The sequence below is a fragment of the Arachis ipaensis genome, chromosome B5 (assembly GCF_059453495.1).
Source record: "Arachis ipaensis isolate K30076 ecotype BB chromosome B5, ASM5945349v1, whole genome shotgun sequence".
Taxonomy (NCBI): Eukaryota; Viridiplantae; Streptophyta; class Magnoliopsida; order Fabales; family Fabaceae; genus Arachis; species Arachis ipaensis.
In genome coordinates, this window is record NC_142440.1 from 7,399,773 (window position 1) to 7,413,825 (window position 14,053).

The window sequence follows — 14,053 nt, forward strand, 5'->3', positions numbered from 1 at the left end:
ATGTTTATCTACATTTGAACATTCGTAAATAAACTATAGAAGCTCAATTATTGACTCATCTCCTCGCCTTGGCACGGTTTTTGTTTTCGGGGTGGGGGTGGATGGGATATCGTGGCCTGCATTTGCTATTGCTCGTTTGAACATTTACCCCATCCAGCATAGCCATCAACGTCAACACTCAACAGTTTCCAGCATCGATTTCAAGAGGTAGTAATGGTCATCAATCGCCACGAAAAAATATTTGAGAGTTTTTCATAATGAAAATTTCATATTAAATCTTACATATCATCGTGAATCTAAATTCAAAGCTGGTTTAAAACATGTCCGTAAAGGTCTGATACAAACAACTACTAATCATTTTTTCCGGTACAAACTAAACAGCCATTATAGCCAAATTCAATCTTCAGCAGCAAAGAGACAACACGTATATATAGTTATATACCAAAGTAAAATTGATTTCGAGCATATTGGAGAATAAAAAAAGTTCCATTTTTGGTTTGGTGACTTTAGTGTCATATAAGCTAACTTGTGATAATTTCATGATAAGACAGCAATTTATGTTTCTGCAAGAGACACTTAATATTAACAATAATTATCGTTAAACATTACAGTGACAGAAAAGAGAGAGCATCACAAGTTTCTTCCCAAAATTTGGGAAAATCATATTAAATGTTCTCCCTCCCCTTCTTGTCTCTCCACACAACACACAGACACAGCCAACATAAATATGAGGAGGATCTCTGTGAATGGATTAATGGAAAGAGGCCATGATGATATTAAGTTCTCTCCACTTGTGCTCCCCAATATGTTCACTTTTTAGTTTTTAAGGTGAGGAAAACAAACATAAACATCGGATTTAGGGTGTTTGGCTTCGGCGTGCTCCCTGCACTTCACTTCTGATGTGGTGCACATAAATGTCTGCATGCATACCTTGCACTGCAATCATCAATCACAACATTATTTATTTTTATCAGTCAAGTACAATTCCGCTTCAATCACTTTATTTCAATAAACCTTGTGAAATAAACAGTCAGGTTCACCTTTTGTTCTTTTATCTCTCCTAGTGCATTCATATATTCCTTACACATACTGGATTCAAATCTAAGTGAATTTGGATATTAAACCATCAATAATCTTAATATATTAGTAAACACATTGCATAACTTTTACATGATAGTCTTTTTAAGAACATATCTTCGGACTTGTTAGATCATACAGTTAAGAGGTATAGCAATATGGTAAAGATCACCCAAGCGAACAAGAACAATAACCTAGAAGTCAAGAACCAAGACAAAAAATAAAAACAAAAAAAAGGAACAATTTCCCAAGGTTTTGATGCAGATGAAATATTCTTCTTTGAACAAAAAAAATTGATCAATTACTTTACAGCTCTTTATTTATTTATTATTATTATGTTACCTTTCCCACAAGAGAACCATTCATTAATATTTTCGTTGAAAACAGGACAAAGCAGACACGACTGAAATTGAAGTACTATGAGACTATAATCACCAAATTACCTGGATCGACATAGCTTTCTTGTTTGAATCCAGCTGGCTTCCTAACACGTATAAAGAAAACAATTAGAATCAACAACTACACCAGATCTAACACATCTCAATTTTCCAGATTTCTTTTTAACCAAATCAGAATTAAAATATTTTCCGCCTCCAAAGTGTGGTTTCTAAATCTAATTGCGATTATTGTTTCTAGCTACACATAGGACGCACGAACAGAAATCGACAGGTTAGATATATATATATATATATATATATAGAGAGAGAGAGAGAGAGAGAGAGAGAGAGAAGGTAGAAAATTTTACCTTTTGCGGCCTTCTGCTTCTCGAGGTTCTTCTCACGAGCCATCTTTGCCTTTTGCCCATTGCCTCCTCCCATGACTGGGTGCGCGAGCTGAGAACCACGAAACCCTAATTATTATTATTATTATTATTATTTCCCAAAAGGGGAGCGAGCTTAGTCGCGGAAGCACCAAGCAAAGAACCACAGGGAAATATGAATGGCGACGATATATGCCTCAAGCAGTCAAGCGATATATTATTAAATTATTATTATTTTACTTTATTTCTTTTTGTTTTTGGTAAAGTTTTACTTTCTTTCTATTTTCTAACAAAGGGCGGGCTTAAGCCTATTAGCCCAAGCCCAAAGAATTTCATTTATTTATTTATTGTGCCTGTAAAGTTTTTATATAAACTTATTTAGTTATTTATCACTACTTTCTCCTATGTGTTTTTGGAGTATTAAGTTTAAAGTTATTATTTAATTTAGTTTCTAAATTTGCACGTTAATCTTAATTTAGTCTATAAAATTTTAATAGTTTTTATTTAACTTTCAAATTTTATAATAAAGTATTGACATGGACATAAAATAGCATCCTAAAATCTATTAACGTTCAAATAGTATAAAAATGACACTGTATCACTTGTTTTGGAAGGAAAAATTTTAATAAATACTATTTATAATGTTGTTCTGGAGCTATTTGAGTGTTAAAACTAAAATAATGTTATTTTATAGAGTTTAGTATCGGTTGTTCAGATCAACATTCCATTAACGTCTGTACGTCAAAATTTGTTTTAGAGACTAACATGAGTCACGTTCGCAAAGTTTGAGAACTAAATAAAGCTCGTTGAAACTTTAGGCCGTGTTTAGAAGAGAGATTAAGACAGAGAGACAAAGACTAAATTAAGTCTTTATATTATGTTTGGTATAAAGTGTACATAACTAAGTTATGTCTTAGTATCTTATTTCGTTTAAGATAAATATAGAAATGAAATAAGAATATTTATTAAAATATCTTTAGTTATAAAAAAAATTGTTATTAAAATTTTGTCTCTATCTCTAAAAATTTTAGTTTTTTGTGTCAACCGTTTCTATTTTTTAGAAGTACGTATTGAAGGGATTAAAATTTTGTATTTCGAAACTAAAATTATAATTTTAGTCTCTAGCCATTAAAATACAATATTGGGTCTGATTTCTCAGTCTCTAAAAATAAATACTATTTTAGAAACTAAATTAAAATTTATTTATAAATTTCCATACTAAATTGAATATTTATTAAATTCTACTAAATTCTTTTCACCTAGTACATAAATAGTTATGAATATGATTGGTTGGTAGTATATTCAATGCATTTTAATTAAACTTTTACAAATGGTATATTCAATAATAATTTTATAATATTAGTTGTTGATAGAATATATATATATATATATAATCATCGATACTTATAGATTTTGTTGTTTTTATACTTGATCATGTCATCATTGATCCCAAATTCAATATAAATGTTGCAGTACAACGATAAAACGTGTTAATCTGGAGTAATAATAGTCTAACTCACTACCTCGGCGAGTCTGGACAACTTTGCTTAGACAACACACAAAAACAAGTGAGGAAAAAAATAACAAAAAAAAATGTAAAAATAATAGAGAAGAAAGAAATAGAGACATACATATATAAAGATATGATTTCACTAGAATTTACATACCAAATGTTTCTCGTTAAATTTTCTAGAAGAAAAGAAAAGGCTAGCAAAAGAAGGTATGCTATTTCTTAAGAAATTAGATTTGACTATGAGGAAAAAGTTGATTTGGTATGGCAAAAACTACATAGAAAACTAAGTGAATACCTGTCTGATAAACCCATGGTTCTTTGACAGCTTTCAGCATCAACAAGAAAAAATGTCCTAATACGAATTTTTTTTTTCTTTTCAATTACAACCAGTCAACCCAACAAATAGTATATTGTGTGTTGTTGATGAAAAAAAAAAAAACAGAAAGAATAAAAGAGTTGGTACAGTTTATAAAAATAGTTGAACTCAAATAACTTGACTGTGATCTCATTATAAATGTGACGAATTTTTTAATAGATATGCTTATGCTTATACTAGTAAATAGTAATTCCTTTAGAGATATGACTTGAAAATCTTGACCTTTGTTTACCTTTAACAATAGTACAATACTACAATATTTTTATAAAAAAATAATAATTAAAATATAAATATTTATTATGTTAAGTTAAATATATTAAATTATCAATTCTTATAAATAATCACCTAACAAATAAGGGTGTTATTAACAAATTACAAAATGACCGATGATTTCAGCCTAAAAAACCTAGGAACCTGTTTTGAATCCCAGTGGAAATTGACTGATCCGATAATAATATTCTTAGAGAAAAGAAAATCAAAACCGCTTTGAAATTATGTGATGAGCGTGTAAGGTCCCTGGCTCTTTGTTGCAGGGCCACCGATGTAGTATGGTGGTGGTGGAAGAGTCATTTTCTTACACCGACTAGCATATATACATGGCTTGAGTAAAACGTAACATGTATATAATCCTAAAACAGAAATGCATCAGAAAAATATAATCTACTTCTATACACTTATTTATATATTTTGAGTATGTATTTATTTTGGTTCTTAAAGAATTTTGGACCAGGCATTTTAGTCCTCAACTAAAATTAATTACTCGATTGGTCCCTAACAATTAATTCTGTCAGTTACTTAGGTCCTTGACTCCGTCAACTTTAACGGAAGACAAAATGGTCCCTGACAACTATAACATGGGACAAAATGATCTCTGACAACTCTAACAAGAGACAAAATGATCTCTTACCCGTTTATTCGAAAACGACGCTGTTCTTCCTAATTTTTTTCATATCTCGCATAACCTTAACATTCATACTCTCCTTCTTCACTTTCACAGTCTTCTTTTCCATCTTTTCCTTCCTTCTCTTTAACTCCAAGACTAAGCCTTGGTGTAATTGCCACACGTGTTGCACCTACCTCAACATGTCATGGACCACACACTTTCTAAATCTCTATGACTGGTACATCCACCTCCCTGCACTTCAGCCACTAGAAACATCAACTTCTACGTCCTCGATAACATCACTTCCAATCTCGACAATGTCCACGACATTCTCAAGACCAAGTTCCACAACTACTCCAAGGACACGCCTTTCTCCACTCTCCGACAAGAAATATAGATTGTTGGACATTAGGACATCATAAGAAGATTATCTTTCGACATCATATGCAAATTCTCATTTGAAATAGATACTGAGTGCTTCACTCATTCTTTCCCAGAGTCCAAGTTGACAGACAGTTTCGACCTCGCATCCAAGCTATCAGTATAACCAACAATGTCGCCGTTGCCGCTCATATGGAAACTGAAGCAATTACTGAACATTGGTTCGGAGAAGAAGCCGAAGGAAGCGATCAGAGTGGTGGACAATGTGGTCATGAAGATGATAGTGCAGAGGAGGAGGGAGATGGCAATGACGACAACGGATCTTGACAAATCAAACTTGCTGTCTAGATTCATGGGATCCATCGAAGATGACAAGTAGTTGAGAGACATAGTCATTAGTTTCCTGAGTATGAATTGGTTGAGAACAAGTTGAAGATTTTTTTTCTTATGAACATTGGAGTTGTAGAGTGTGTATTGTGTAGCTTGAAGTTACAGTGTTAGACTATTAGTGAACAGAGGAGATCAAGGACTATTTCGTCCTATGTTAGAGTTGTTAGGGACTATTTTGTCCTCCGTTAAAATTGACGGAGTTAATTGTTAGGGACCAATCGATTGATTAATTTTAATTGGAGACTAAAGTATCTGGTCTAAAATTCTTTTGAGAACTAAAATAGATATATACTCATATATTTTTGATGATACAAAAAATAAATATTTTATTTCCTTATTTCTTATATTTTTTTAATATAAAAAACAAAAAAATATATAAAAATAGTATACACAAAGAGTAGTAAACATAAATTTTTTTGGCATAATCACACCGAACATCAGCAAAATTAGAATATACCTTGCTCTCTTTTTGATGCAAATGAAGCCGACTTTTATTTTCTCCCTTCTCCCTGTCGGTTATGTTATCATCACAAATAACACACTCAATTCTCTCTCTCTGTCTCTCACAACACAAACATATAAGCCATAAACTCTTTCTCTTTATCCTCTATCAAGCCATTGATGGAGCTTTTATGGGATCTTGCCTCCACCATAGCTCTCTCTCTTCTGCTTCCTTTGATTTTCATCAAGGTCTTGTCCGTGACGCCGAACTTGGATGCAAATGAGGAAGTGTCCGTTATTGCAAGTGAACATGATGATGATGATCATGATCATGGAGTCAAATCTGAAGAAGTTGTTCAGGTTGTGGCGAAATTTGATGAATCTAGAGACAAATCAGTATTGGATAAGCTTGCAGTTCCAGAAATATTGCATGTGAGTTGTGGATCGCCAAAGATTCGCAATTCAGGTGATGTTGATGGCGAGGAAAGAGTTCACAATGAAATCGAAGTCGTGGATTTGGCAGACAATGATTCTGCTAAAGAGGTTGAATCAGATGTGGTAGAGTTTGAGATCTCGCAGTGTGATGAAAATTGCAATAATAATAATAATGATTATGAGATTGCTGAGCAGGATGATGATGATGATGATGATTGGGAGGGAATAGAGAGAACAGAGTTGGAGAGGCGTTTTGGTGAAGCAGTTTTATTTGTTGGGTCAAAGGTCAATGCTGAAGCAGTTGCGAGTCTTGGTAATGCTCTGAAGATGAAGTTATACGGTTATCACAGAATAGCAACTGAGGGTCCTTGTAGGCAACCACAGCCAATGGCACTCAAGTTCTCTGCTCGAGCAAAGTGGTATTTAATTCATATTTTCTCAAAAAATCTCGTTTGAGTTGCTTAGGGTTATAGCTCTTACATAAAAAACTCTTATTAGATATTTTGATGTGCTAAACGGATTATTATTTGTTTTATTAAAGGAATGCGTGGCAGCAACTTGGGAATATGAATCCAGAGATGGCCATGGAGCGATATATCAGCCTTCTTTCAGAAAACATTCCTGGTTGGGGGATAGATTCTCCTTATGTAAGTGACTATAAATATGATTTGATATACCTCTATAGTTTTATATTAATTGCTTGCCCTTTACTAAAAGAAGTAAAGATGAAGATAGGATTTTATGTACAATTTGAATAATAATGTACCCGGTACCTACCCTAGTTAATTCCCTTCAACTACCCCAGATTGTGATGGTAGAATCAATGGGATGTTTATTACTTACTATTGGGTTTCTCATTTAAGTATTAACTCTTAGTTGATGTGTTTTTTTTATCATACCATGATTGAAATTTTTCGTCTTTTTTAAATGACAGGAAAACGCTAAATCGGTTCCTGCAGATATACACAGATCTTCTTATTTGAAGGCATAGGTATGTAAAAAAAGCTAAAAGATGGTGGACATAATAAAGTCAATGCACACTCAATTGGACCTACATATATACATATGGTAATGGGGTTGCGTTTCCCACAAGTAGTTGCAGGCTTGCAGCATTCTTTCTTCATGTGCAAAACGATAGCTTCTTTGAGATTGATGCAGATCCCTGCGATTGAGGAAGTACATGAGGGTACAATATTAAGTAGTTAAATTAGTAATTAGTGAGTTGTAGTTTAGGTCACATTATTAAATAATAATTCTGCATTTTTCCTAGGTTCACGAATTTGTCTATACGTATATGATTCAATCAATATAATGTCTGTTTCTTTTTTTTTTTTTCTGAGACTTCCATTGAGGCATTTGACATGGGAAAGAGTTGTGTGTTTATGTGCGCTTGTGAAGCTCTGGCCCAAGAAAAGAAAGAAAAAAAATCATTTACACGAACAAGTATGAAACTAAAAGATGGCATTCGAATGCGTCAAAGTATGGGAGAAGATTTCGAGCGGTGGTCAATTATACATGAATAATGCTAATTAACTGCAAAGTGCCAACGCAAGTGTCTGTCTCTGAAATGATCTGACAGGTGATCTCACGAACTGGGTGGAGAGTTATTGTCCATTATTTAATACGGCACTAAAGTTTTCCCTTTCACTTGTGAAAACAGAAAATTACAACCCCTCACTCACTTCGTGTGATTATCATCTTTTCGTGATGTGAAGTCATACTATATTCCTTCCATGGCGTAATGTACAAATTGTCAAAGCAAATGATAGTTTGTTAATAAATAATTCATTTCACAATTTCAACAATGATTATAATGAGTTAATGACTTGCGCAAATTCTAATAAAACAAAAACTAATGCATGAACCGCCAAACAGACTTCTTATTTCATATTTTAATGATAATTAATTTCTATATTTGATTAGTTTATGACTTTATGGTGGACACTATAACATATTGAACAAAATGACTTTCATAGCTATTTAGCAACGAAATTTAAACATAAAAATCTCATATATATTATCCAGTATTCGTTATTATTCCATAGCTACTTACTGGAGTAATATTTGTTTTTTGAACATTAGTTTATATGGAATAAAATTTCCTACTATTGCCATGTTTTGTGCTCTGACTTCTTATTTTTTTTGGTACTAGGTGCTCTGACTTTATTATAGAACTCTCTTCCAGATTTTTATTTCCCTCAATTTAAAAAAAAAATGCACCGAAAGGAACGATGTCGTTTATCTGAATTTCCGCATATACGAGCCAACGCAATAGGCTCCATACTCCATAGTAACTGCATAACCGAAACATTTATTCTCTTGCTCCCTCACTCCGTCTCTCTGCGTCTCCATGTGCTCCATTTTCATATATCATCACCACACAATCTTTAGGTTTTACTTTAGATCTGAATTCAAACGGGAATTCTCTTCGCCTGCATACTCTCGCAGTTGTGTATTCAAATCGACATTATAAATAGCCAATGGGAGTAGTTATTGAGAGCTCCGTTTGGGAACCGAATCCCTCCATATACATCTTCCTCTTCGTTTGTTGTTGCTTCTCGATCTTTCTTTTCCCTTACGCCTCTAACCACCACAGAACCTCCACAATTTTCGATCATGGAATCTCTTCCTCCTTTCTCCGTTTCCAACGCAACTTCCTCTTCGTTTATTCTCTCGCTTCAGGTTCGCTTTGCTTCATTTCATAGCTCGCTGCTACGCTGTTTAAATTCCTAGAAAATGTTCGAAAATCAGATTCAGGAACTTGAAATTTCTTTTGTCGATGGATGCTGAATTCGATCTATGAGTAGCTTTAGCTGAGAGTTCATTAGATTCTGTGTTCTCTTTCGTCAGATTTTGTTAATATATTTTTTGTGTTTTTTTTTTCAACTGCTCCGTTTTCCTGTTTTCCATCTGTTGTAACGGGTGAGCTTTGGATCGGTGATGAGAAACTGTTAGTGCTGATTTCTTTTTCTCAATTTTCGTATTCGTTTTAGTGATGGAAGGTCTGTGGTCAGTGTTCGGGGAGTATGAGTTAGCTTCGTATGGACTCAGCCGAAAACAGATGATCGAGTCTCTGTATTATGGATACACAACGGCTCTCTTCGCTGCTCCTTTCCTTGGCGTGCTTTCAGATTTGATGTGAGCATCCAGTTTTAATAGCTGTGATTATTGAGTCACTTAAAAATTAATTAGGTCTTGGCATTTGTATTTGAAGATTTAGTACTAGAAATGCTGATTTATACAATTGTGATGGATGAATGCCTATTGTGTGATATTTATTGCAATGAATATGGTTTACTTGTTTATTGATTTGTGTCATGCAATGCGTATGCTCTAAATGTGGAATTTATTATTATTATTATTATTATTATTATTATTATTATTATTATGTGGAAGAATATGATCACTGATGTTGCTCAGTTGACTATAGTGTTCATTTTAGTGGATAGTTGACATGTTATTAGGAGTGGAAATTTTTTTATAAAAATGCATCCGTCTATAACTTGTAAATTTCTAAACTGTTAAGAAGCTATCATGTTCAATTTTTACATGTATATATTTTGTGATGTCTGTCTCATTCAGTCATTCTCATCGACTGTTGGATGTATTAGTTTTTAGTATTTGTATCCATTAGGTTATAATTCTATGCGTGATCCGAATTGTGAAGCACGGTTCACCTATATGGTGAAACTAACTTTCTACATACTATAATTTTAGAGGTCACAAGAAAGTCTCCCTAATCTTTTGCATCCTACACCTGTTTGCTGGCATATGGAAGAGGTTTTCAGAGCAACCAAGCATTTTTATGACTAGCATATATCTCTCTCTGGCCAGTACTATATTTTTATTCAGTTTTGAGACTTGGATGGTTACTCAACATGAAAAGGTAATCAGGAATTTTGTTCTTAATTTATCTTTACTTCTTAAACCCCAATAGGAGCTTTTGCTCATCCTTATTTTTTTGGTATGGAAAATGTGTTTGTTTGCCTGGGGAAGAACATAGGGATAATTAAAATATTAATCTAATATCAATCTGAAATTTGTGTATTTTTCTGCAGCAAGGGCACAGGCAAGATTCACTTAATGACACATTTTGGTTAATGACTTTCTTTGAGTCTGCATGGTTAATTGCCAGCCAAATGTTTGCAAATTGGCTTATTGGTAATAGTACAGACAAAAACATTGCTCCTTCCTCTACTATTATCATCCTGGCAACCATATGCTTTACTTTTGTCACCAGAGGATGGACAGAAACCCCAGGAGCAGGGACTTTTAAAGAGTATAGTAGGTCCTTCTATGCATATATTTTTGGTGGTGAGTTCACATGCTTTACTAGCTCTTGTTTATTCTTGTTTCTTTTATATTAACAATAATTCTATGTTAATATCTTTTAGAAAGAATAGAATAAAGGTCAAAATTATTATGAAAGTACTCGTATAGCAATCTAATAACTGGGTAATAAGTCTGGAAAAATTCTCCAAATAAGTTTGATTTATGTTTCCGTTAGAGGCTAGTTGCTGCATGACATTAGTGTATGTCAGTATGTGGTCTTCTACCATAGGCCATGACTTAATTGATTTATTCCTTAGAGTTTCTTTCTTTCTTTCCTTCTTTTCTAGCTGTATACCTAAAAAATTGTTTTTATTTTTCCAGTTTTCAACTTTTCCAACTACCCTTTCATTTGCTTTTACCAAAACTAGGCATCTAAGCCGTTTTTTATAGAAGTTTTTACTTTTCATTATATTTATATTTTTTCAATGAATAAATGATTCTCCATTTATTCTGTTCTTGTTGCAAGAGAAGCTCAGTAAGTATCAACTGAAAATTTAAGAAGACAAAACTAAGTTAATTTTGAATTTGACATATTGAAGTGTGGGACTGGGCATTCATTATTGCATACATCATGCTCTATTGATTATTTTCCCTCCATGTCCAAATTATAATGAGTGAGCCCTATATCTCTGATTTTTTTGTATGTAGTTTGAAGTGAGTATCAACAGTTTAATTTTGTTTTATGTTATTTTTTATTCACTCTAAAGCTGTATTAGGACTGCTTTATGCTTGCTAAACTCTGTCTCAATATTCAGATAGACACAAATATGATGTTTTCTTAGGCCATGTGGGAAGTAGTTTAGTATTCTACTAGATAAATGCATTATGCAACTTTTCAGCAATATGATGAAAAATTTACCAAAAGAAACATGTGGATTTTGATCTGGTAATCTGCAGATAAGAGGATATGGCTGTTAACCTGGGCACAAATGTGCCTTCACTTTTCAATTGGAATTTTTTGGATCCTCTGGGCGCCTACTGTGGTGGTATGATATCTAATTTTTAGGGTGCAATTTTGATATATTGAGAAATCGATATATCGTTATTTAACTTGTTATATTTCAATCTAACCATTTGAATGGTCGTGTGTATTCTTAATGTGCATGAGTTTAGGCTGATGGGCGAGAGGTGCAATTAGGATTGATATATCCTTCTTTTTTGGCATCAAGGATGATAGGAAGCACCATATTTCCTTGTCTTACAAGTGGTCCATCGTCACTTAGAACTGAGGACTGCCTAGTATATGCATACGTTGTATTGGCTCTTCTCCTGTCTTTTGTGGCTTATGACTATCAGGTACAGTACTTTTATCTTTATTATATGGCATATGCTTTTGTTAGAATTTTTGGGCTGGAAGTCTGGGTTCTGACTCTCATACTTTATCATGTGCAGGAAATTGGATTTCTGATGACATTATTTAGCATGTTTCATGCTTGTGTCGGGTTCATTTTACCGTCACTTGCCAGATTGAGGACCATGTAAACTCATCAACAAGGCTTGTACTATAAGTTTGCTTAATCGTGGATCCAACAGTTCTAATAATCTTGTCTGTAGGTATGTGCCTAATGAATTGCGTGGAGGAATGATGGGCCTTTCTATTGCTCCTGCAAATGCAGCAATTCTTCTTTCTGTGGTACAGGTGTGTATTCATGAAGTTATGTGAAATCATAAGGAAATTGTTTAACCAACCAAGCACTAATAACGTGACTTAATATGAAATTATGAACCATGTAATGAAAGTAACATGTGAATACTAGGTTTTGAATTTAGAATACCATGATTGTGAAAGGTGGTGGCTTAAGAATCTGGATAGCTCTGCTGATTTTCATGGTTTGAATAGTCTTCCCTTATACTAGCACTTTAGCAGAAACAAGTCCAGGTCCTGGTCTAATGTCACCTGCCAACCAGTCTCAAATATGACAGTTTTCTGTTAGATGATTATTCAAGCTAGCTGCTGGGCTGCCTTAAACGTAACTTTTTGAATTTGTATGCACTTGTTAAAAGCATCAATTTGTCCATCTAGTTGGTTAGCTATCTGTGGTGACGTTGCATGCTCATATAACAGATGGAGAATGTTTGAGTTCAAGATTATGATTTTTAGGTGCAATATGTTGTTAATTTTTCTTTGCAGTAATTATATTCTCAATATGTTCATTTCAATCTGAATTTTTTCGTGAACGTTCTTTTCGCGGTATGTTTCTTGTGTCAACTTGTTCATGTGTGTATTTGTTGTCATATTAACTTTCGCATTACCTTGCAGGGTGGTTATTATCGGAATGTTGGAAATTCAGCATTAATGGCATTTGGTGTGCTTGGTTTATTGCTAGCAGCTGTTTGCATGCATGCCCTGAAGCAATTGGGAAAGCAACCGTATCACAATTGGCATAAACAGTGAATGGATATCCCTTTGGCAGGGTTTGTTTAGTGGTGGCTGTCTCTCTCTCCTGTTGACAGAAATGAGTAGTCAGGAGATCAAACTTCGATGAGGCAAATGCAGACGAAGAGCAATAAATTTCTGAAGTGTACGACACTCAACTCGTAATGACTGAAATTGGGGTACATGTGTAAAAACTAAGAACTAAGAGAAAGACTGGCGGGCAACTTCACAGTTTACTTCTTTATTTTAAATCTTAATATCAAGATCGGGTTCTCTACTGATTTGAGTGATTTGAGTATGTCAGCCTTATAGGGCTATACATGACTAACGGGTTTCTAATCTTGTTTAATTATTGTAGCTTACACACTTTGCTGCTTGGGTTTGCTAATGGAATCTAGTCAACAACCGCACATGCTTTCGAAGGTGGTATCTGAATCTTTATGTGCTTACGCATGCCAGTTTTGTCCAGAAATGCATCTAAAGACGAGGAGGTGAAAACTAATTCTTGTTTTATTAATGTGATCACTGTATGGTTATTGACGTGTTTTAGCCTGAGCTTATTAGTTAATACTTAATACTTAATTCTAAATTATAAAACATATCACGCCACTAACCCCAACATGTTATGAAGTTTATGACCAAAAAAAAAAAAAAGTTATTTTTCTAAAGTTACAATGAAAACATTCCAAACTGTGGCCTGTCGTGATGTAGCGACGAACGGTAGGTAGAATGATACAATTCAGCCTGTAGCTTAACTTTTTAATCGTTTGTAATTTTTTTTTTCCCGAAGAAGAAAGTATCTTTTAACTTTAAACATAATTATTAGTAAAATTTTTTACTTAATTAGTTATTATCTTAACATTTTTAAAAATTGATTGGGTTGAATGTATGTAATTCTCGTAAAATTGAATTAATTTAAATTTGAAGCGGTACTGTGGTAGTGCAATTTTAACAGTGTTTTACAAGTAGCATAGTATAATTATTTTTTTGATATATTTATCCGGAAAAGTATAATTTATATAAGAAAAAGTATTACAAAATATTATAACTATATCCGGAATATTACCCAAAAAAAACTTTAAATGAAT

The 14,053-nt window shown here is 33.5% G+C and overlaps 3 protein-coding genes across 6 annotated transcripts; 2 read left to right on the top strand and 1 right to left on the bottom strand.

Annotated features, from left to right (window-relative positions):
* Positions 1-554: 554 nt before the first annotated feature.
* Positions 555-2,029, bottom strand: LOC107640047 (uncharacterized protein At2g23090). The gene is made up of 3 exons (XM_088488531.1): positions 1,823-2,029; positions 1,521-1,561; positions 555-936 (listed from the first exon to the last, which is right to left on the bottom strand). The coding sequence occupies exons 1-3, from the start codon at positions 1,893-1,895 to the stop codon at positions 817-819; spliced, it is 234 nt and encodes a 77-aa protein (XP_088344657.1). The 5' UTR covers positions 1,896-2,029; the 3' UTR covers positions 555-816.
* Positions 2,030-5,782: 3,753 nt separating this feature from the next.
* Positions 5,783-7,627, top strand: LOC107642720 (uncharacterized). Its single transcript, XM_016346177.3, has 3 exons — positions 5,783-6,675; positions 6,798-6,903; positions 7,191-7,627. Exons 1-3 carry the CDS (start codon positions 6,002-6,004, stop codon positions 7,245-7,247), a joined length of 837 nt encoding a protein of 278 aa, XP_016201663.1. The 5' UTR covers positions 5,783-6,001; the 3' UTR covers positions 7,248-7,627.
* A 540-nt stretch (positions 7,628-8,167) lies between these two features.
* On the top strand, positions 8,168-13,640 carry LOC107642721 (Major facilitator superfamily protein). 4 transcript variants are annotated; one of them, XR_001620685.3, is made up of 10 exons: positions 8,168-8,938; positions 9,250-9,394; positions 9,974-10,142; positions 10,315-10,570; positions 11,486-11,574; positions 11,702-11,884; positions 11,981-12,066; positions 12,143-12,227; positions 12,849-13,110; positions 13,324-13,640. XR_001620685.3 is itself a non-coding variant. In XM_088488217.1 (10 exons), the coding sequence occupies exons 1-10, from the start codon at positions 8,737-8,739 to the stop codon at positions 12,981-12,983; spliced, it is 1,260 nt and encodes a 419-aa protein (XP_088344343.1). In that variant the 5' UTR covers positions 8,542-8,736; the 3' UTR covers positions 12,984-13,392. The 4 variants fall into 4 exon arrangements, 2 of the variants coding, with proteins under 2 accessions (XP_016201664.1, XP_088344343.1); XM_088488217.1 differs by having other exon boundaries at positions 8,542-8,938; positions 10,315-10,417; positions 10,508-10,570; positions 12,849-13,392; XR_015883547.1 differs by having other exon boundaries at positions 8,543-8,938; positions 12,849-13,144.
* The last annotated feature ends 413 nt before the right edge of the window (positions 13,641-14,053 follow it).

Excerpts from the sequence above, each read along its gene's own strand:
- LOC107642721 (XM_016346178.3), top strand. The coding sequence starts at position 8,737 with ATGGGAGTAGTTATTGAGAGCTCCGTTTGGGAACCGAATCCCTCCATA. Across the intron at positions 10,571-11,485 it reads CTATGCATATATTTTTGGTG|ATAAGAGGATATGGCTGTTA; the intron begins GTGAGTTCACAT and ends GGTAATCTGCAG. Across the intron at positions 12,228-12,848 it reads TTCTTCTTTCTGTGGTACAG|GGTGGTTATTATCGGAATGT; the intron begins GTGTGTATTCAT and ends ATTACCTTGCAG.
- LOC107640047 (XM_088488531.1), bottom strand. The coding sequence starts at position 1,895 with ATGGGAGGAGGCAATGGGCAAAAGGCAAAGATGGCTCGTGAGAAGAAC. Across the intron at positions 1,562-1,822 it reads GAAGCAGAAGGCCGCAAAAG|GAAGCCAGCTGGATTCAAAC; the intron begins GTAAAATTTTCT and ends TATACGTGTTAG. Across the intron at positions 937-1,520 it reads AGAAAGCTATGTCGATCCAG|TGCAAGGTATGCATGCAGAC; the intron begins GTAATTTGGTGA and ends TGATGATTGCAG.
- LOC107642720 (XM_016346177.3), top strand. The coding sequence starts at position 6,002 with ATGGAGCTTTTATGGGATCTTGCCTCCACCATAGCTCTCTCTCTTCTG. Across the intron at positions 6,676-6,797 it reads TTCTCTGCTCGAGCAAAGTG|GAATGCGTGGCAGCAACTTG; the intron begins GTATTTAATTCA and ends GTTTTATTAAAG. Across the intron at positions 6,904-7,190 it reads GGGGGATAGATTCTCCTTAT|GAAAACGCTAAATCGGTTCC; the intron begins GTAAGTGACTAT and ends TTTAAATGACAG.